General features: G+C 35.8%; 1 protein-coding gene across 2 annotated transcripts; it reads right to left on the reverse strand.

Moving 5' to 3' along the window:
• Positions 1-168: 168 nt before the first annotated feature.
• Positions 169-17504, reverse strand: LOC109003998 (protein POLLEN DEFECTIVE IN GUIDANCE 1). Of its 2 annotated transcripts, XM_018982361.2 has the most exons (12): positions 16607-17504; positions 16357-16508; positions 15800-15903; positions 15558-15591; positions 14772-14856; positions 14594-14667; positions 8449-8599; positions 7812-7979; positions 5810-5907; positions 5567-5689; positions 1259-1327; positions 169-764 (listed from the first exon to the last, which is right to left on the reverse strand). In XM_018982361.2, exons 1-12 carry the CDS (start codon positions 17463-17465, stop codon positions 558-560), a joined length of 2124 nt encoding a protein of 707 aa, XP_018837906.1. In that variant the 5' UTR covers positions 17466-17504; the 3' UTR covers positions 169-557. The 2 variants fall into 2 exon arrangements, with proteins under 2 accessions (XP_018837906.1, XP_018837907.1); XM_018982362.2 differs by lacking the exon at positions 15558-15591 and having other exon boundaries at positions 14772-14860; positions 16607-17503.
• Positions 17505-21714: the final 4210 nt, after the last annotated feature.

Genomic DNA, 21714 nt, shown 5'->3' on the forward strand with positions numbered 1-21714 from the left:
TACCTATATAAGAACTTATATATTTATATAATAATAAATACGAACAATCTAACGAGTCAAAATTCATACGAACTAATTAAAGAACATTAATTGGATAAAACAAGTTTTATATTAGCTTGCATCATTCAGAAATTGAGCCTAATTTGATGTTAGTGAACGGCATATTTATAAACGAATCAAACTAAATATGAGCTTAACGAAGTCTCAAGTTCGAGTCCGCCATACTGCGTAGATTATCGAATAGCCTCACTACCATATCTAAACCACACCAAAAAGTGGGCATCTTATCTGTGATCAATTCGGCAATACTGCAGCGTTTTATACTTTATATACACAGTCGCGTTCCAGAATCAGCAAGCAACCTTTCTCTGTAACAAAATTGGAGGGAAGTACCCTGTGAACCACCGTAGTATATCAAACAACAGAATGCTTTGGTACTCTCTCTCTCCTAATAGTTGAGCATCCAACTGATTGTCCACAAAGGGGTCTTCCAGCATTTCTTTTGTTGAGTCCAAGAGCAGCAGGAATGAGCAGATTAGTATATTTTGGGCCAATAACTAATCAGAATGGAGATGGCGATTTCTCTTTCGGCATCTATTCACATACCAAGTGGCGTATTTTTTAAGGCCCATACCAATCATCACCTTTAGGCTTGTGAGCATAATATATGTCATCATAGACAGCAGGAGAATGCAGAAGAGCCTCCACTGGAGTGGACTATAGGGAAGATAGGCAGCATAGACTGGAGTCAACACCCGGATAACCTAAAACAAAATTGAAAATAACTCAAAACAAGATTTAAAACAAATAAAAAGCAACAATAAATTCTATGGAGTCTCTCCACTTGCATGTTGGTAAAAGAGAGAACAATCTCCACATTATTAATACTGCAAAGTTGATTTGCAAGATCTAAATTATTTAAATTTGATGTGTTAATACGCTTGCTTGCAAATAGTAACTTTCGACTATATTTTTTCGACATTAAATTTTATTTCTAGAGTTTACAAAGTTCCAATTTAGTCCATTAGAACTTTAATATATTGACGTCATGCAGTCCTTTATATTTTTCCTAACTAGGCGCCTAGAGCTTTTTTTGAGCACCTAACTAATATCAGGATCCTTGTAGTCCTTTTGCCCTACACAAAACACGCAATAACCAGGATGGTGGCTCCAAAGAGTTGGCATGAATCAGCACCAAATAGCACATGATGTAATGCACGGAAGACCAAGTTAACAACAAATATTAATGGATGCTTACCACACAAGCTGGTGCCAGAGGAACAAAAGTGAGATTTTTCTTCGCACCCTCATTTTGTATATCCAAAGTCTAGCAAGAAGATAAAGCAAAAAACGTCAGATTTCCATAAGAAGTTCTAAAGAATACTTTTTTTTTTTATAAGTTCTAAAGAATACTAATGGTTCATTGGTGCAATTTTCATCCATGTGAGTATCAAGGATCAATGTTCATACAAAATTAAACTTGTTGGGAGGTGTCAGCCTTCCTTTGGCAAAAGTGTGCGGGCACAAACTCACATGGTTAATTTCACCAGACGAAATCATATATGACTAAACAAGAAATAAAGGAAAAGTCTGAAGGCAGTCATTTTCGCGCACCCCTTGTGCACGAAAATGAGTTGGCGTGCCACGGTGAAAAATAAAACTCTGCATTGCGGGAATAAAACAAGTGATGAAACGTTGCATCATTTCAGACCGAACCAAAACGTTCAGCGAGGGAGCATGAGGTTGAGCAAGAACAAGAGTGCCGCAGAGAAGGCAAAGGCGGAGAGGAAGTCAAGGATGAAGGAATGGCTTGGATGGGAGACCAAGAAGTACAAGAACAGGGAGAGCAAGAGGATCAGCCGCAGATGCACCCGCAGTCGTCGAAAGTGCTTGGCTTTGCGGAGAGTCTGATACAGAAAGGTCTTGAGGCAATTGAGACGGAGAAAAATGAAGCGTTTTGGGGATTGAATTGCAGCGGGTGCGAGTGGAATTGGTAAATGGTAGGGGATTTAGAGAGGGAGGAATGGGTTTGAGTCAAAAGGGTCCGCTTGTAAGGGTTTGAGGAAGAGGAAGAAGAAGGAGAAGGAAGGGCAACAGGGGCATTCTGTAGTTGATGCTGGTGGGAGAGGGATTGAAGAGGAAGAGAAGTGTAGGGATGAAAAGATTTTTCTGGAAGGGGAAAGGTGGGAATTGTAAGATAATTTGTGGTGGAGAGAGGAAGGAGGAGGGAAAAGAAGAGGAGGGGTAGGGTTGAAATCTGAAGAGACGCTGCTGCTTTCCATTCCGATCTGAACTTCAGATTTCTTCTGATGCATTACATATAAGAAAGAAAACACCCTTTCCCTCTCTTCTCTCTTTTTTTCTTCTGTCGTTTTCTGATGAAATTTTCTCTCCTTGTGACTTCTATGGCGTTGGAATGAATTCAAATGGGTGCTGCAATATTTTCTATGGGAAATGTTTTGGATGTTGGTGCTGTTGTTGTTCCTTCTCTCTGAGAGATGGAGAGCAGTGTGCGCGTGAAGTTTTTGGCAATGAGAGAAAGAGAAAGAGAGAGAGAGAGGAATTTTAAAGCAATGGAAGAAGAAATGCAAGGGAAAGGCCGTAAAACTCAAGAATGACCGATTCTCTCCCATGGAGTCACATAATGGATTGGGAAGGGGGAGGGAGGATCTGGGCTTCCCAAATTCACCTCATTAATTCATGTCATAATTCACGTGAATTAATGAGGTGAATTAATGGGCTTCCCAAATTGTGCATGTGGCGGTGTGCGCAGTTTCATGAGTGAAAATGACTCTCTGTAGCGGTATTGAGAAATAAAAGGGTGAGACCCACTCACATCCCTCCCCACTTTTCTTCTCTCTTTTCCCCTCAATGTCCTGAAACATAAATCAATGATGCACAGGCAGATTATGAGACCATATTTCTAAGCGTCGGACACAGATAAAGTCCTCTCAGGGCTCAAGCTATCTTATCTACTAAGTAAACAAGCTTGAACAAGCTGCTTAGCAGACTCAACCCAACCTACCTGAAGAGAACAATTTGGTACATCAGCAGTCCTAGGAGTGATATACCACCCAAGTCAAACTGAGGCATGGATAAAGAATCAGGATAAACCACACCTGACTGATCAGTTTAGGAGTCCTATGATCTCAAGAGCATACATCTACGACACCTTTACCACCTACAATATTTACAGCCTTGACACTCTTAAGAATCAAAATAGTTAGGACGGTGTCCAAACTTTCACTCCTTTAACATGCCTCTCACTTTTATCATCATGTGAACAATTCCAAGTATTCCCATAAATGTTGGACTCTTCCTTGACACTTAACTTTTTAGTTCCTTATTAAAAAATTTAAGTGTTAAATTCCATGTACTTTTAGAAAGGATGAAGGTGACCATGAATGACATACAAATATGTTCAGTATGATAGTTTGTTAACATGAAACTTTACAATGAAGAACTGGTCTTTCTATTTTCCCTTTTTAGAGAGAAAACTAATTACCACATGTAAGAACCCGGCCGACAGAATAAGGATAATTTCATTGGGTGTATATTAGGTTTATTGGTCCATATTGGATAAGCCCACAGGCCCTAGATTTATTGAGGTTGGCTAAGAATTCCTATTGGCCAAGAGCTTGTTTTAACCCCGTTGAGGTAAACCTTGTAAAGTGGATGATGTTGGATGGTATTAACGAGCCCATATTTAAAGGAAACTCAATTTTGGTTATATCAGGTAATTTTGGATACACTGATGGGCCCAAAATTTACTATGCTGGCTAGGGATTTCAGTGGGCCCAATAAATTGGTTAAAGCCCATTTGATATTTATCTGACAAGTGGGCCCATATTTAACTAGTATTAGGTCCAAATTGTGATACCCCATGCTGAGTAGTGGTGTATGTGATGTATGAGGTCCGACGTTGCTTGGAGCGAGAAGTTCTTGCTTTATATAATGGTTTCAATGGGGTTCAAATTATACCATTGACTAGTCTTTTCGAAGTATAGCTTGGATGTGGCTTGGGCCTCTCTTGGAGGGAGAAATTCTGGCTCTTTATAATGGTTCCAACGAGACTCCAATTATACCATTTGGCTAATCCTTTTGGAGAATAGGCTCATATGTGGCTTGGGTCTCCCTTAGGGCATTACTTGAGATTATGTAAAAGCCCATAGATGTTATTGGATGAGTTGAGCTTATTTTGGGTTTAAAGATCAAGCCCATTAAGGTTGCTAAGCGACTTGGCCCATGAAAATATAGGCAAGCCCAAGAGTTTAATTAGACCAATTAAGTAGCCCAACCCATTGTTAAGCCCGAAAAATAGCTAAAAGCCCACAAAAAGGGCCCAAGGAGAGCACCAAGAGCCAATGACCTATAACCCACTCAAATGGAACCAATGCACGCTGAAACCACCCTTGCACATATCTTCTTCCCCATAAACATTAGGGCTGCTGCATCTCCATGCTTCTCATCCTCTCGTCCTTTGTGGCACTTCCTAGACTCGCTAACGGACTCAAACAACAGCCACCGGTTCCACCACCTGCAACCCAACACCCAAGAACTCCATAGCCAGAGGCGGAATCAAACCCAAGCTTTGCCTCATGCCCAGTTCTGGCCCTGCACCACCAAAGAAGATCAGCACCATGTCCACTGCCCACAGAAAACTCTGGAAGCAAGCAAATGTTGCTTTCTCCTCTGCCCACCGCATCGCCTTCCCAAGCCATGGCCGTATCACCAATGAAGAGCCCTCAGTTTCTCCTCTTCATCACATGGCCACAACATAACCTACCTACCAGCAAGCCCCGCAATCCCCGCTCCCTCATGCTACTCTGCTTTGCTCAACCTCTATCTCATGTGGATGACGATTTCTGCGCCACCTAGACCCAGTCCGCCAGCAAGTCAACCGTGCCAACAAGCCAAGCTCCCACAGACAGTGCCGACCCACAGTTCCCCACCACCAGATGTCATCCTCGAGCTGCCCTCCATCACTATTGGCCATTGGCTTCTATACCGGTCTTCCTTACGGGGTTCTTTCCAAACAGTCAAAGGAAAAGCTAAGACTGCCAGTGAGCCAAGACAGTCCTAGGACTTGGTTCTTTCCCGACAATACTAGAAAGGGCCAAGACCGCAAAGGTCGCTAACCCTAACATGTGGGGGTAAACAGTGTGTACTGGCCATGGGGTTAAAAGTGGAAAGACTATAAAGGCATAAATAAAACTAAATGAGATTGAATGTGACTGTGAATGTTATCGCATGAATGAAAACCTATGACCTTATATGTTTTACAGTATGAGGTAGTTCTTACAGAGTATTTGATTCATTTTTGTTTTAATTTATGGTTTTATTAGCAGAAGGTTTGAATAAATTTTAATAAGGGCTTCCACAAACTCTTTTATTTTTAATAAAGTATGTTTTATTTTATGTAATAGAATTTTTTATACCTAGTGCATAATAAAGAAGAAAATTTTTAAAGGCATGTAGCATTATGGTCCCTCACGTTTCTCTAAAATTAGTGTCATTCTTAACCCTAGGGGGACGGGATATTACACCAAATCAGGTGAAGATATACCTGCTTGCATAGGTCTTCGAGAAACTCAGAATATGCAATAGGCTTTATGTCATTGAATTTGGCAATGAAGGAATGTTTGATAATATCAATAGCCATTTCACAGATGAAGACCATGAGAGCATTCTGCATTATTGAAATGAAATAGATCAGAAAGCCAAATGGAGGTGAAAGACAATTGTTCTCTATACAGAAAAGTTCTCTCCAAAAAAGAACAGTGTACTAAATAATCTACAGTCGACTTACAAAAACAAAACTTTCAAACCAGGGACCTTCAGCCTCCAGAATATTTTGAGCTAAAACAAATAGCATAAATGCCGAAATGTGAAATCTCTCTACCGAATCTGGTTGGGAGCAATGACATTAAGAAAACAAATATATGAGATGAAATGTAACTACAAAATTACATCAGAACTAAATCAACATCAAAAGGTAATGGCATTTCCATTAATCTCTAGATCACAGTGCAACAGCAATGAGGCAAGAGCAGTATCCATTTCATAAAAGGAGAAAAATATGGAATTAAATTAGCTGGACTCTTTTCCATACATGAGGCTACTGATACTAAAAATAGAATGATAATGTTCAAGACATTATGTGATATACCTAAACTTGACGTTTAATATACTGACAACATTGATTTCTCACTCATACCCAAATAGTTTTTTTATAAGTATACCCACATAGTTATTATGCATGTCATGTTACAAGTATACCCACATAGTTATATGCATGTCTTGTTACATGGAATCAAGATAGAGAAGTCTTACAGTAATATAAAAGATAGCCTTCTGCAACAAGTTAATCATTGAGCATTACACAATGGCTAATATGAACAAACTCTAAGGGATCAGGTGAATGAAGGAATTCAAAAACGTTTTCCATACAGGAATAAACATGCAAAGCTGAGTTTGAAAACCTCAATCAAATGGAATGACACTCACTCTCAAATATTACACAGCATAGCTCCTTATCGTTCCAAATTGAGTTGACAGTAGTGCAATCAAGGATAGAATTCAATGGATGTCAACCACTACAATCACATATTGGTTTCACATCACTTTGAACACAAAATGATTAATCAGAACCAGACTAAAAAAGCACTATTTAAGACCCTAACTCAAGACTGCCAAAATATAGCAAGGACATTCGTGCACAAATCTATTAAATGAAAGAGATGAGAGATAAAAGATAAGAATTCAAAAGTTCCACTAAATCTTTAGAACCAGGTTATAACTCTGTAACAAAATACAGTAAAATGAGGTAGTAAAAACCACATATACCTGAATAAATAACAACTGATTTTAAAGTCTCACATTATGAGTTTGAGAGAATCAGTTTATTCTCTCTTTGATTTTCTTTATGCAGCTCTGATATGTATTGAAGCAGATGATATAATGTGTTGAAGAGTAGAGTAGAAATGGTGATTTTTCATGTTTCTTCGTATTAAGAAGCCTTGAAAGTGGTTACTAGTTACTGCTTTCCATGGAAGCCTATTTGTGAAGTCACCCTCTGTAGTTTTCTTTGTTTGGCAACATCGGGATAGATACTTACATAATAATCTTATAAGTGGAAGAAGATTATTGTGGACTGGTGCTGACTGCTGTGTGTGCAAGAGACATAGCAAGATTGTAGATCATGTGTTGCTTATTTGCTCAGTTGCTACAGATTTACAGTCCTTCCATTTTGTGGAATTTGGTGCAAGGTGAATTGTGCTTAAGTCAGTGCTTGTACCACTTCAATATTAGTAAAGGAAACCTAGTTCATACAGGAACAAAAATTTGGAAAGCAATGCCATTGTGTCTCATAAGGACTACATGGCAGGAAAGAGGTGGGCATACTTTAGAGGGCCAGGAGCTTTCTGCTGAAATGGATTGAGTCCAGTGGTCTAATCCCTATTTTCCACAAGTCACTTGATGGAAATTTTCCATCAACTATACCAGAATTTAGGGATTCATTGTGTTAGAGTGATATTTCAGGATAATAATTTAGTATAGAGCTTATATTTTAAATTTAACCCCTCTAATAGTTGATAATTAAATTGATTTTGCTTATAAAAATCTGGGAGAAGGAACCAAGCCAGTATAGGCATGTTGATAAAGAGAGCCATTGTTGTTATCTTCTGAAGTCAAAAGGCATCCAATGCATGGATAAGACCATAAGTTCCGGCAGAAACTTTATTTTCTGTACTTGATCATTTTTAAACATAACAGTGAACAAAATCATAGTAATGAAGTTGCTAACTCACCAAAGTATACCAGGCTGTGAATGTTATCCTTACTTAAACGCTTAAAAACGTTGCTTTTTATCTCAGCAAAGTTATTGGACACCAACAAAGCAAGCAAGGCATTATTGTGAGCAACAATCACGGTGGATAAAGTAATTGCCTGAGCTAACAAGATAAAAGAATGAACAAGTATGGATAGTCAAGGAGTCAAAGCAGAAGATAAATAATATAACAGGAACATAAATCTCTATCATGCTGGTAAACTAAGGTCCCGTTTGGTTACACAAATGAGATGAGATGAGAAATATGTGAAAAGTAGTGAGATGATTTGTGAATAGTAGTGAAATGGTTTGAGTTAAGATGTTTTATGAAATTTTGAGAAATGAGAGAAAAAATTGAATAAAAATATTAATAAAGTTATATTGTTAAAATATTATTTTTTAATATTATTTTTGTTTTGGGATTTGAAAAAGTTGAATTGTTTTTGAGTTTTGTTTGGAAAATTAGGAAAATTGTAATGATTAGATGAAAAAGTTCAAGTTTGAAAATTTGAAATTGAAAAATGTTTGTGTTCGAATGGTATTTGGATGCTGAGATGGGTTGAGACCATCTGTGAAACCAAATGGGGCCTAAATAATCATTTACAAATTTAGGATATTTGAAGCAGCCGTGGCTAAAGCTAGGTCAAAAAGGAATCTCCACAACCAAAATCTCATGTTTCCTGGTGGACAACTTGCTAGCCCATCTGCTGAATTAAATAAAGTTTGCAATACATCTCCATTGAAATTTTGACTTAGTTTATCAAATATCTGCAGAAATAGAAGCGCAAGGATCAGTTATACGAAACCTTTAGCAGTCACAGTGACACTTAATGCAGCTCATGAAGTAGAAGTTAAGAGGGAAGACACAATAGTAACATCAATCATTGCTCGCTAATCTATCATGCACAAATGCACAAACAAACACACAAAATTGTGGGCATGTTTGGTAAATGAAAATTACTGTGATTATATAGAACTCTTGAAAAAGAATTTTAAGATGTGTTTTAGATTGTGTTTTGTAAGTCGGTAGGTAGAATGAAAATTGTTTGTATAAAAAAATTTTAAGAAGTATTTTATATTTGGATTTGTGGATGTGCATACGTAGAATGAAAATTTGTTTGAATCCTCTTGAAACTAGGAAAAGTTTTGGTATTATTTTCATCTACCATTAAAACATGTTTCAAATAGTTTGCACTCTCAAACTATTACCATTTTTTCAATTTGCACCCAAACTACCAAAACCATCAATTTGCACCTTAAACTACCAAATTTGAAACAATTTGTATCTTTAATTAAGATCTAACCATTAAAATCAATGAAAAATAGGACAATCTTAATGGTTAGATCTTGCTAACAGTGGAAAATTGGCAAAATCTGATAAAGAGTTCTTTCAATTTCCTTGCTCCCAGGTTGATGCGATGCATTCCTCCAATTGACTGAAGACTTGATTATTGGTACATTGACAAGTCCAGCACAGATTGAAATAGAAGCTGGTTCGTGTAACTTCCCGATCCCCACAGTTAATAATAAAGTCATTTTTAAAAATTCTCGAGAGCTGGACTGCTAGTACGATCGTAACTTAAAAAATTTCTCAAAGAAACGTCAGATACAAAATTCCTTATAATAAATAAAATCGTTTTGAATTAAAATACTGAAATTGTAAATGAGAGTGTGCGGAAGCATTTATAAAAACTTCTCAAACTCTGTGCCATAAAAAAATCATAACTTAAAATCTCTATACATGATCTAGGCCATTGTCACGGCTCCATGGACTAAGTCCTGTTCTGCAGCTCTACCTTCATAAATATTCTAACCTATGGTGGTTTAAAAATATAAAACAAACTAAAATGAGTCGATGACTCAATAAGAAACCCATCATAATGTAAGCATACTTAACTTAAGATTTTCATAAAATATTTCATGCTGAGAAATTAAAATCATGATTTTTCATACGTATGCTATGACATGAATGACTTATCTTGACTTATTTGACTTATCTTACTTATCATATTGGCCTACATACTTAATCTTGTGTGCCAGGTTGTGCATCGGCCTCACATCTCGCGGCTGCAAGGGAAGCCGCTAATAGTATTCTAACATACTATGGTAGACCACACTTAGCTCCGTGGCTTGCACATCCACTCATAAATCACATTGGTAGCATGCATCGAAATGGTCATCTGATTAATTGTTCTAAACTTATTTTACACTTGATCTTATGAAAGCTTACGTGTTCTATATAATGTGAGATGAAGGAGATGCCTAATATATACATAATTATAATATGCGGAATGAAACATGATGATTGACATGCTTGCAAATATCATAAAATCCGTGGTAAATAAACACCGACTTTCAAAGAAATAGTTTTAATAATAATATATATAACTAGCTAACGTATATTAATCATAATTTATGATCAAGCTACTTAACTTGTAACGCTAATCCGATATTTTCGGGTTCGACTGATTTCCTTTCATGGGCTCGACACTAGCTAGAGAGAGAAATAGATTAACTGCAAGCTTGAGAGAAAACAAACGAGAGAGAGGAGAGAGAAAACGTGAGAGATGTTGTGAGAGGAATGAGGCAGTCAACTATTGGCGTAATGAACGTGGGACACGCACGGTGCTAAACTAGGTATCTTGGGTTCAGCCGTTGCACTTACGGAGGTTTATTCTTTTTACAAATAACACATGTAAAGGAAGATATTTATAGAGAGATTTGGGAGAGGGTGTTGACAAGTTCGAGTTGGACTCTGTCGTGATCATTTAAGAAGAGTTTGAATTTAAAATCATGATCTAGTAGTTCATTCAATGTAGGATTGGCAGTGACTGAGACTGCATAGGGGACTTCAATCAGTGATGATTTTAAATTGAAATAAATTTCTAAAGGCTGATCTTTAAATTCTAAAAAGAGTCTAACTCGTTCAATAAATAATAAATAAGATTTAACCTAGTTATTGAACCTAATTAACACTCCTAATCAATCTTAATAATTTATCGTTCGTGGGCTTATCCAATATGGCCCATTAAATATAATTTAAGTCCAATAAAAATTATCAATATTCCGACTTTAGAATTATTGGGCCGGGTCGTAACAAACTCTCCTCCTTATAAAATTCTGTACTCGGAATTTGCTACACCTCGAATAACTTACATACTTATGCGCCACATTCTTTTCATGCCTCTTTACTCCTCAGTCATTTAGTTAAAAAGTTCCAATCATCTCATATTTTGGTCCGATGCCTAACTAATACTTTAGGTGTACATGTTAGCACACTACCTATCAACCATCATACACTCAAAATTCAATCCAAGTATAAACAAATATCAACCTTAACAATGGAATTGATAAATTCACCCAACAATTATCTTACTCTACATATAATAGTAACTAACGATCTCCACATAAATAAAACTCTCCACATGAAATAATAATAATCAAATTCTCCACAAAAAATAATAACCTCAATAAATCGTAACCTAAGACTCTCCAAAGTTTGGGTCCTAAATCTTACAACTCGTACTTGGCGATAGAATCGTGTTACCTATAGAACATAAGAGTACTTCCAATCATCATGAAATACCATACACCATACATAAAACTACGTCATAGCTTCAAAACCCACTAAATTCATTCTTAATTTTTTCAGATAAAACTCTACAAAATATAAGACTATTTCCTCATGAACAAGATGCATCATCAATCTTAAAATCCTCATATTTAGAAACTTCATTACTTTATGCACTAAAACTCTTTTACGTAGTAGGTGCATTTTGACATAAATGTATCTAAAATTTATCGTTCTTAATATTTATCGTTCTTAATTTTCATTAACACAATAAATAGTAAAAGTTAAAAATACTTACTGCAGAGCAGGATATGCCTTGAAGAGACCATGACCTAGATTTTTTTTTCCACTTTCTGTTTTCAAAATTCCTTTCTCTTTGTAAAATGTTTTTTTCTTTTTTCTTTTTTCTTTTTGCAAAAAGTTTTCTTCTCTTTTGTTTTAAAAAGTCTACAGAATCTTTCGACCTAGGCACTGATACCAATTGTAACTTCCTAGTCCCCACGGTTAATAATAAAGTCACTTTTAAAAATTCTCAAGAGCTGGAGTTCTATTACTGACCATGACTTAAAAATTTTCTTCTCAAATAAACACCAGATACAAAGATTCCTTATAATAAATAAAGTCATTTTGAATTAAAATACTAAAATCGTAAATGAGTGCACGGAAGCATTTATTAAAATTTCTCAAAGTACATGCCATAAAAATCATAACTTAAAATCTTTGTACATAATCTAGGTCATCGTCACAGCTCCATGAACTAAGTCTCGTCCTGCAATTTTACCTTAATAAATCTTCTGAACTGGGGTGGTTTAAAAACATAAAACAAACAAAAATGAGTCGATTACTCAGTAAGAAACTCATCATAACATAAACATACTTAATATAAAGTTTTTTATAAAATATTTTATGTTGAGAACTTGAAATCATGACTATTCATACATATGTTATAACATGCATGACTTATCTTGGCTTATCTGACTTATCTTACTGATCATATTGGCCCACACACTTAATCGTATGTGCCAGATTGTGCGCCGACCCCACATCCAGCAGCTGCAAAGGGAGCCAATAATAGTTTTCTAGCATACTATGGTGGACCATGTTTAGCTCCGTGACTTACACATCCACCCATAAATCGCATTGGTACCATGCATTTAAATGGTCATCTGATTAACTTTTCTAAGTTTATCTTACACTTGATATTATGAAAACTTACGTGTCTTATACAATGTGAGATGCATAATACATGCATAACTATAATATGCAGAATGATACACGATGAATGACGTGCTTGCAAATATCATGACATGCGTGGTATATAAACATTGGCTTTCAAATAACTGTCTTTATTAATAATATATATAAATAGCTAACATATGTTAATCCTAATTTACTATCAAGCTACTTACCTTGTAATGCTAATCCGATATTTTTGGGGTACAACTAATTTCCTTTCATGGGCTCGACGCTTGCTAGAAAGAAATAAATTAATCGAGAGCTTGAGAGAAAACAAATGTGAGAGAGAAGGCAAGAGAAAACGTGAAGGATGTTGTGAGAGGAATGAGGTAGTCAGCTATTAGTGTGGTGAACATGAGACACGCACAATGTAATAATGCTCCAATGGAAGGCCCTAATCACATGGCATATATTCCAAAAGAACTAGTCAATGATACAATTAGAACCCAATTAAAATCTTATAAAGAGCAAGAACTTCTTCTTCCCAAACAATGTGAGATCTCATACACCACCTACCATTATCTTTATCATATGGGGTATCACAATCTATCCCCCTTAAATTCCCGACGTCCTCCTCGGGTCAGTCCGTCGTAGGTGGCATGGCTCAAGTCCCACATTTATGATTTGGATAGGCTCCGATAATTTGTAATGCCTCAATGGAATACCCTAACCACATATCCTATTCTTCAAAAGGACTAGTCAATGATAGAATTAGAACCCCATTGGAACCTTATAAAGTGCAAAAACTTCTCATTTTCAAGCAATGTGAAATCTCATACACCACATATCATTATCCTTATCATATGAGATATCACAAATTGTGTTGAACTGGATATCTTCAGTTCGGCCATTACACTTATTGAGGTTTATGGTTTTTCCAAATAACAATCGGAATGGATATTATAGAGAGATTTGGGAGAGAGTGCCAACTAGTTCGAGTTCGAGTTTGAGATGGACTTGGTCGCGATCATTCAAGAAGAGAGTTTGAATTTAAAAACATGATCTAGTAAGTCATTTAATGTAGGATTGGCAGTGACTGAGACTGCATAGGGAACTTCAATCAATGATGATTATAAATTGAAATAAATAAATTTTTAATGGCCAATCTTTAAATTTTAAAATGAGTCTAACTCATTAAATAAATAACAATTAAGATTTAACCTAGTTATTGAGCCTAATTAACACTCCTAATCAACATCAATAATTTATCGTTCGTGGGCTTATCCAATATGACACATTAAATATAATTTAGGCCCAATAAAAATTATCAATATTCCGACATTAGAATTATTGGCCGAGTCATTACAGTTTGACAGGAAGCTTTTGAAATTGCAGTGCACCCAGGTTAATAAGAATCGTTGATCGATATTGAGAGAGGTTAGATGAACATCCCACACCCAAAAGGTGCCACTTGCTGCTCCACTATATTATTCAGGTTGCAAAAATTTAAACACATGCATATAGCATCCCCTTTTGTTTTGCCAACAAGCTCTTGATCAAATGATATTCTCCACCCTAGAAATGGAATGGAGAATGATGTGGTGGGTTCAAAATGCACTGGGTGCAAGCATAACTTGCCAATAAAAGAAAAAGAAAAAACAAAAGTGTTTCTCTTTGTTTCTGGATGGGGAAAGATTTTAGAAGATGTTTATTGTTCATGATGCATCCTGTTCATGCATATTTCCATTTCTACAAGAAAATACTAGTTATTAATTTTGCTTCCTAAAACCATCCATGTTCCATTGTTGAGCAAAACTAACACATTCAAATCAAGAGACATTTGTTCATCTTCCTTCCAGGCAGTTGCCAAGAATCAGCACAGTTTAGGAATAATAACCCTTCTCCATGCTTACACTTGTACACTCCCTATGTACTTGGGTTGCATCTTTTGAGCTTAAATATATTTTTTACTTATAAAAAAAATCAGATCCCATGCTCAAATTCTATTTACTCACCTCTAGCACATTGTACACCACATATAGTTTGATTGTTCCTTGCCCACGAATCATATGGTAAATTAAGCTGATATCTGAGGAAAAGAATTAAAAAAAAAAAAAGATATCACCATAAAAGAGAAAATAAACAGTAAAAGAATACTACAAATATAGTAGCGCTGAATTATCCTTACGAAACCTGTTTGCTGCAAAAGAGTGACTCCACAGGCCATTATAAGTAAACAGCCAAAATCAGACAGTTCTGCTGCAGACGGCATCTTGAACTGCCTGCCAAAAGAATGGTTAGATTATTTTATAAGCATCACGAGTTATTTTACCAAGTGTACGGAAAGGTTAGAAAGATTATGATGCGTGTACTATTTTGTATTAGTCCTATAAATTCCAAGCTAAGCAAACACCTAGAATGCTAAGCATAGGTCCTGAACTTTTAGAATACTATTATATAGAGTCCTTATACAGATGGATCTGGACAAGCAAAAAGAAACACAACCTAATAGACACGCACACAAGTTTAGAACAACAGATTAAGGAGTTACTTGGAAATAGAGATGGTTTCATTTCATCTCATCTCAAAATTTCTTTATATCATTTCTTTCCCAAACATCACTTAAACACAAAAACATTACAACTTTTTTAAATCTCAAAATAAAAATAATATTAAAAAATTATAATCTAACAATATTTTAACTTAATAATATTTTTATTCAACTTTTTCTCTCTCCTTTCCTAAAACCCAATAAAATATCTTAACTCAAACCATTTAACTACTATTCACAAATTTCTCATCTCATCTCATTCCCCAAGCATCCCCTAAATGAACTTAGAAAATAAGGGTCACAAAAAGAACACATTTATCCACTGAAACCCAGGAACATCCAGACATTTTGGAAGGTGAGAAAAGAGGTCATAATTTTCTGTCACACATGAGTCAGTGGACAACAATCGAACAAAGTTTACCGAGCACCTTGTCTACTATGGATCGCTTGCATAGCTGACACCTGAGATTACACACAATCCATTAGGTACAGACATAGCAGCAGCTTGTCGTGGTTGTTAGTTCATTTGAATAACTCCAAAATTCTACTGCATTCCTAAAGGATTGACACCCCTTAAAACACCACTCACAAATCGTATGCTGTAAGATCAAACAATAAGCTTGGCATAAGCCTTCATAAGGTATAAAAAACTTCAAAAAAGATAACTAACCTTGTACATAGAAGCCTCCACAAGGTAATCAGAATTCTTGTTGGCATGACAGTTAACAGTGATAGAAACGAATCGACGCAGACGAAGAAGCCAACATCTATGAGCTGCAAAATTTGGCAATATTTAAGAATCTCTCTCATAAGCATTATCGACATCCTAGATCATAAACTGATCAACGAGCCAGTAAAATCCTGTTGTTTGCTTTTTCTTTCTACTTTTTCCAGCGAGTAGAAACAAGTTCAACATTATATTTCAAAGGCACTTTAATATTTTCAAATTGTAAGAATGAAAAAGAAGAAAACATATGAGCCTTATAATTCCATTATGTGATAGACCAGATCCCGGAGGCACTGAGCTGGAGATAAATAATATTTATCGCACTGCACAAGATACTGAGGCACGCAAAAGATTCATAAACCACTCATGCACCATTTAAGATGCAAGGGATCTCAACTTCGTTTAAATGAACAGTAGTCTGTTTTGTACATCAACGTACGTCACGCCAACGAATTAAGTTCAGCTCTCTTGAAGGTCATGAAAACAGAGCCAAAAATTACCAATTCACATCTCCATGGCAGACGGAAGATGGTATCGTAAACTCTTTCTCGTTCTTTCTCGTTACCCAGGGTGGTTGTGCTCCGTAATGAATTGCCGTTGTACATTTCTTCAATGAAGTACTTGACCGGCGACTTCTCCACCGAAAATGTAACTTATAGCAAGACGTACATAGCACCACAAAATAAACATCGAAAACCATCAATAAATTAGACAGGAACAATGTAATGAGGAAGGGTCAAAATGACTCACAATTGGGATCCTCAGCCATGAGCCGCTTCCAATCCAAGGACTCCGCAGTGTCTAACCTGTTGGGCAACACGGCCACATTCGGCTCGCTCAGTTGCTTCAGGGCCGCCGAGCTCACTTCAATGCCTTTCTCGCTGGCATTTTCTTCAACCCGAGATGCCGCGGCGTCATCTCCGGCCCCGCCCACACTCCTCTGCCTCAGCTCCCCGAAATTGAACCCCTCGCCACGCACATTCGGGAACTCTGGCTCTGTAACTTGCGTCACCGTGCAGAGGCTCCCTCTGCTCTCCTCCGGAACCCTATTCTCCTCGCACACAATGGTCCCAGCGCTATAGCTCTTACATTTGGATTCAAATCCATTGGGATAATAGGTACAGCTACTCTCCCCGTTTTCCGGAAGCGTGCCGGTGTTTTTGTAATGATCGAAAATGGACTCGGGATCAGGGGTTGTTTGGGTGATTGTATCATCCGGAATGGAGGACTCGATCGTTTTCTTTCTCTTGGAGCCTTTTTTGTGTTTCCGTTTCTTGCATTTAGGCTTGCCATGGGTAGAAGATGAAGTGCCTTCCGATTGGACGGCGTAGTTGTGAGATGGATCGGAGATCGGACGGTAGGTAAGGGCATCGTCTTCCTCGAGTAATCTGTTTGTACCGAGAATATCGAAAGAGAGCCTTTTACCGTCGGATCTCAATCCCATGGCCAGCGAGTTCACCAATACAGAGAATTGAAGTAAAAAAATGATTGATTTAAAGCATGAAAATGGAATCGTTTCTGGATTTTTGGCGTGGGCGGTGGGACGACGCCCAGAATCTTCCTTTTCGCTTGTGCTATCGTGTACGAGTACACAGTACCAGAATATCATTCATTTGACTTGCTCCTGCTAAGAGAATTGGACATTGCCAAGTCGAAAGTTTGGTAGGATTTCAAGGTTACAAGGATTTGGCTAAAATCGACGTTAGATTAATCATATTAAATTTAAAATAGTAATATAATATTATATATTTTAATAATATTTTATAATTTTTTTATATTTTATAAATACACTCTATATATTATTTACTAAATATAATGCATATAAATCAAATCAAAACAAAAAATGTATAATAATTATCTCTTTAGAGCACTACCAATAGATGTTTTATAATGTATTTTTCTTTAAAATATAAAGAAATGCTCCTAAAGTTGCCTTCCAATAGATCTTCTATTTTAAAAAAATTTTACATTTTGCTAAAGGGAAGCCTCTACATCTTGAGGAAGCTATTCATGCTCGTAAACTTTTTTTATTAATTTCCCAGAAACCTGGAGGAAGCCATAAGTGTTGGAATATGCTTACCTTTTGATAATTTCACATATCGTCATATTATAGGCAAGTAAGGTTGGAATGGTGAAATTTGTAATAATGTGGATATCAATTATTTGTGGTGATATTTAATAATTTTTTTTTGTAAGTGATATCTAATAAAATTGAGTCTCACACATCACTTATTTAATAAAGTGACAATAATCGAGAATGGATATTCTGGTAATATACTTTTAAGATATTTTCATTATATAATCGCATCTTTTTATTTTTTGAATTAATTTATATTTTGGTTTATCTTATAAATTTAAATTAATTTAAAATAGTACATAATTATATGACATTGTCTATAAGGAGATATTATAAATATCAAAAGATATGAGGATATCATTAGTAGTTAGATAAAATATTTGAAATGAATAATTAATATTAAAAAGTATAATATTTAAATGATATGAATAAAAAATAGATAAGCTGATATATGGTATGTTGTAAAAGTTAGTATGTAAAATAGAAAAAGTGAGTTTTTGTGATATATTTTAAAAGATATGATGAAGAAACCATTGTGAGTGCTCTTACTCATTTTTCCATATTACAACTTTATAATCTGAATACAATACTACTTTATGCACAACAACTTTCATTTGAGCTAATGAAACCCTATAAATAACAAGGAAAAATCAAGGGTATGAGCACTAGATCATACATAAATGCACATCATCTAACTTCTTCTTCTTTAGTTCGAATTTTACACAGCTTTGAAATATGAAATAGAACAACATATACTCTTTGATATATGAAACAGAAAAACCACCCTTGCCACTGGAAACAAACTCTACAGACGCAACCACCCTTGCCACAATCCCCAGTACAATATGCATTCTTCTCCACCACAGTCACTGCATAGTTCGTTCAATATAATAGTTTAGAAAGAGGACATTGGAATATTAGTGAGTTTAGACAGATAACACCATTTTGCAAGATTGCTGTAAATGTAGAATGAATTCTATAAATGCAAAGGCTTGTTCCAGCTTAAGTTTCTCGTTCTCAATTTCCTTCCCAAACAAACAAAGGCAGAATAAATTCTATAAATGAAAGCCCTTGCAAATATGTAGATGGGAAAAAAACTATACATCAATGTGACTTCAATTGTAGCACGATAATTAATAGGTTCCAAACTATCAACAGCCAAAACAATTGAATAAATTTAGCCATTCTGATCCAAAACATGCCAAATGATCAATTGAGACTAAATTTTCTTTTTCAATTCATCAATATATTCTCCAAATACATATTGTTCTAAAGAAATTGATGACTTATCACCTGTGAATGAGATCAACTGCTCAAGGCTATTCACTCTTTCTTATAATTCCTTGTTCTCTGAACACTGAAAATAACCAGATAATTAAGCTTGATAAGTTGAACTCAACTCACTAAAAGGATTAGCAGCATCTCCAAACAAAGGAAAATAAAGCTACTAAAGATTGTGATGAAGTGAAAATAAGTCAACTAAAATAACTAAAAGAAAAAGATAGTGACATTCTGACCTTGTGTTTTTTCCGATCTTTCTTCTTTTTGGCAGGACAAGTTAATTTCCCTATAATTCTATATTAGTTCTATGCCTGTTTTATTCATGCTTTTGTACATAAAAGTGCAAGAACAGTCCACAAATTATCAAAATAGTTCATATAAATGCCAACATAATCCATAAAGATACTAACACAGTCCATAGATTACCAAAACAGTCCATATAAATACCAACATAATCCATAAAAATACTAACACAATCCACAAGATACCAACACATTCCATAAAACTAAAACTTTCAGTTCAATTTCAAGTAAAAAAGAGAATACACAGTCCACCATCACAATACCCAAATATGCATGAACATAAACATACTCATAGCAAGACCCAAATATGCAATACTCATCGCAATACCCAAATACGCAACACCATCACAATACACAAATACACAATACTAGATTTTTGACACAACCGTAGATACTCCAAATGAAAGTTTAGCTAATTTCATACTCAAAATGATATGTGGCAAACTAGTTACGTAAATAGCAATTTTCTTGTGACAGATTTGTGGAGGAAATCGCACAACCTTCTGGACAATAATTCCTCGGCAAGAAAAGGGATTCAACACATCAATAGTCCTTGCAAAGCAAAACACATAGTGATTCAATCACTCAATGAAGAGAAAATGAGAGAAAATAGAAAGAGAAGAGGGAGAGGAAAGCCTACACAGATAAGAGGGAGAGAGGAGCAAGGAAGAGAGATTACCATTTGGGCTAAAAGACGATGGCAATGCAGGCGATCGATGGAGAGAACGGGGCTTGCGGGTTGAAGAAGAGTCTACAAGGTATCTTGTCATGTTCAATTCAATTTCAGTTCACATCATGTTTAATCCACATTCAAGTTCAGTTCAAGTCAGTTATAGTTCGTGTTAGTTCAGTCCATGTTAGTTTCAAAGTTATGTCAGCAGATGTTACCTTCATTCATGTTCATGTCAACATTCATGTATTTTTATTGTCATTCATGCATTTGTAAAATGTTAATTTAAGTTGGTTGTTAACTTCCTAAGATTTGTAATCAAATCTCACTTTATAGTCCCAACTACCATTCTTCTCAAATGGTAGATCATATGTCAGGATCGGGAGAACAGCAAAGGATCACCTATATAAGGTCGATTAGACTGCAATACAATAACGTGGAGCTCAACACGTCGATGCTCCAATTTTTGGATAGGATTATGGTCATTTTGGCTGAGTTGCGCGAGCTACTCCTTAGACTAACCTAATAGTTATTATGTTCATGTTATTATGTACATGAGGAGCTCCATCTCCAATACTAGTGATGTTACACATATTTTGGACAAGTACTGTAACTTTGGACGTCAGTTATTATATGATTATGAAATATGCTTATGTTATTTTGGGATATGTCATATCTGGTGCATAAAATTGCTCAAGAAAAAAAACTATCTGCTGTAAATATTGCATATTCTTAAATGTATGTAAGATACATTGCATATTTATCTGGGGCAGGTAACCTTGTGTTGCTTGTCCCGACGCTTGAGAGTCTACCAAATCCCAAGCAAAAATTTAGGGGCGTCATAATTTATATCTCAAAAATCTCTTTTTTAATTTGTTTTCAAACCAATATAATATGTTTGAAAGTGTTTTAGACATATGGTTACCAAATAGTAAATAGCTTTACGTCTTAAGCTAAAATCTATATTACCTGCCACAATCCCAAACATGCACTTAGAAAATATTTCAGTTCTACTTCGGGTGTTCAACTTCTTCCTTCTCTTCAGCTCATGTTCCAGCATCTTGAATTGGGACGCTAGCTTAGATCTCCTCTAGAAGTAGACTTAAATCAAATAAGTTCCTGCTTCAATTCATTTCCCTAGAGATTTTCATTTTACACACAAAAATAGCAATCAAAAATTTTATTCTTGGAAATTTTTGCAAGTCTCAACCAAGAAACTTTTCTCTTCATTTCTTTAAGCTCATATATCTATCTTCTTGCTTGGTGCTCTAGTTCACACCCTTGGGAAGACGGCTAAGTTTAGGTAAACTCTAGTCCAATTTTCTCCGTTTCTTAGGTCTATGGTTAGCACAAAAAAATAATAACACAAGTTGATTTTTGAAAATCTTGCTGATGTACAAATTTATGTAGTGAATTTCGGCTTCAAATGTTCTCATATCTTGCTTCTAATTCTTATTTAGTTGAGTGTATAAAATGTGGTGGAAAGGTATAAACAAGTAAGATTTGTGCAAACTACTTCTAGAAGAGG

The sequence above is a fragment of the Juglans regia genome, chromosome 13 (assembly GCF_001411555.2).
Source record: "Juglans regia cultivar Chandler chromosome 13, Walnut 2.0, whole genome shotgun sequence".
NCBI lineage: Eukaryota > Viridiplantae > Streptophyta > Magnoliopsida > Fagales > Juglandaceae > Juglans > Juglans regia.

Bases quoted from the DNA above. Each gene is read 5' to 3' on its own strand.
- LOC109003998 (XM_018982361.2), bottom strand. From the start codon at position 17,465: ATGATATTCTGGTACTGTGTACTCGTACACGATAGCACAAGCGAAAAG. The intron at 16,509-16,606 runs GTGAGTCATTTT...TCTTGCTATAAG, and splicing joins CATGGCTGAGGATCCCAATT to TTACATTTTCGGTGGAGAAG. The intron at 14,857-15,557 runs GTGCTCGGTAAA...TTTGGCAGGCAG, and splicing joins AGCGATCCATAGTAGACAAG to TTCAAGATGCCGTCTGCAGC.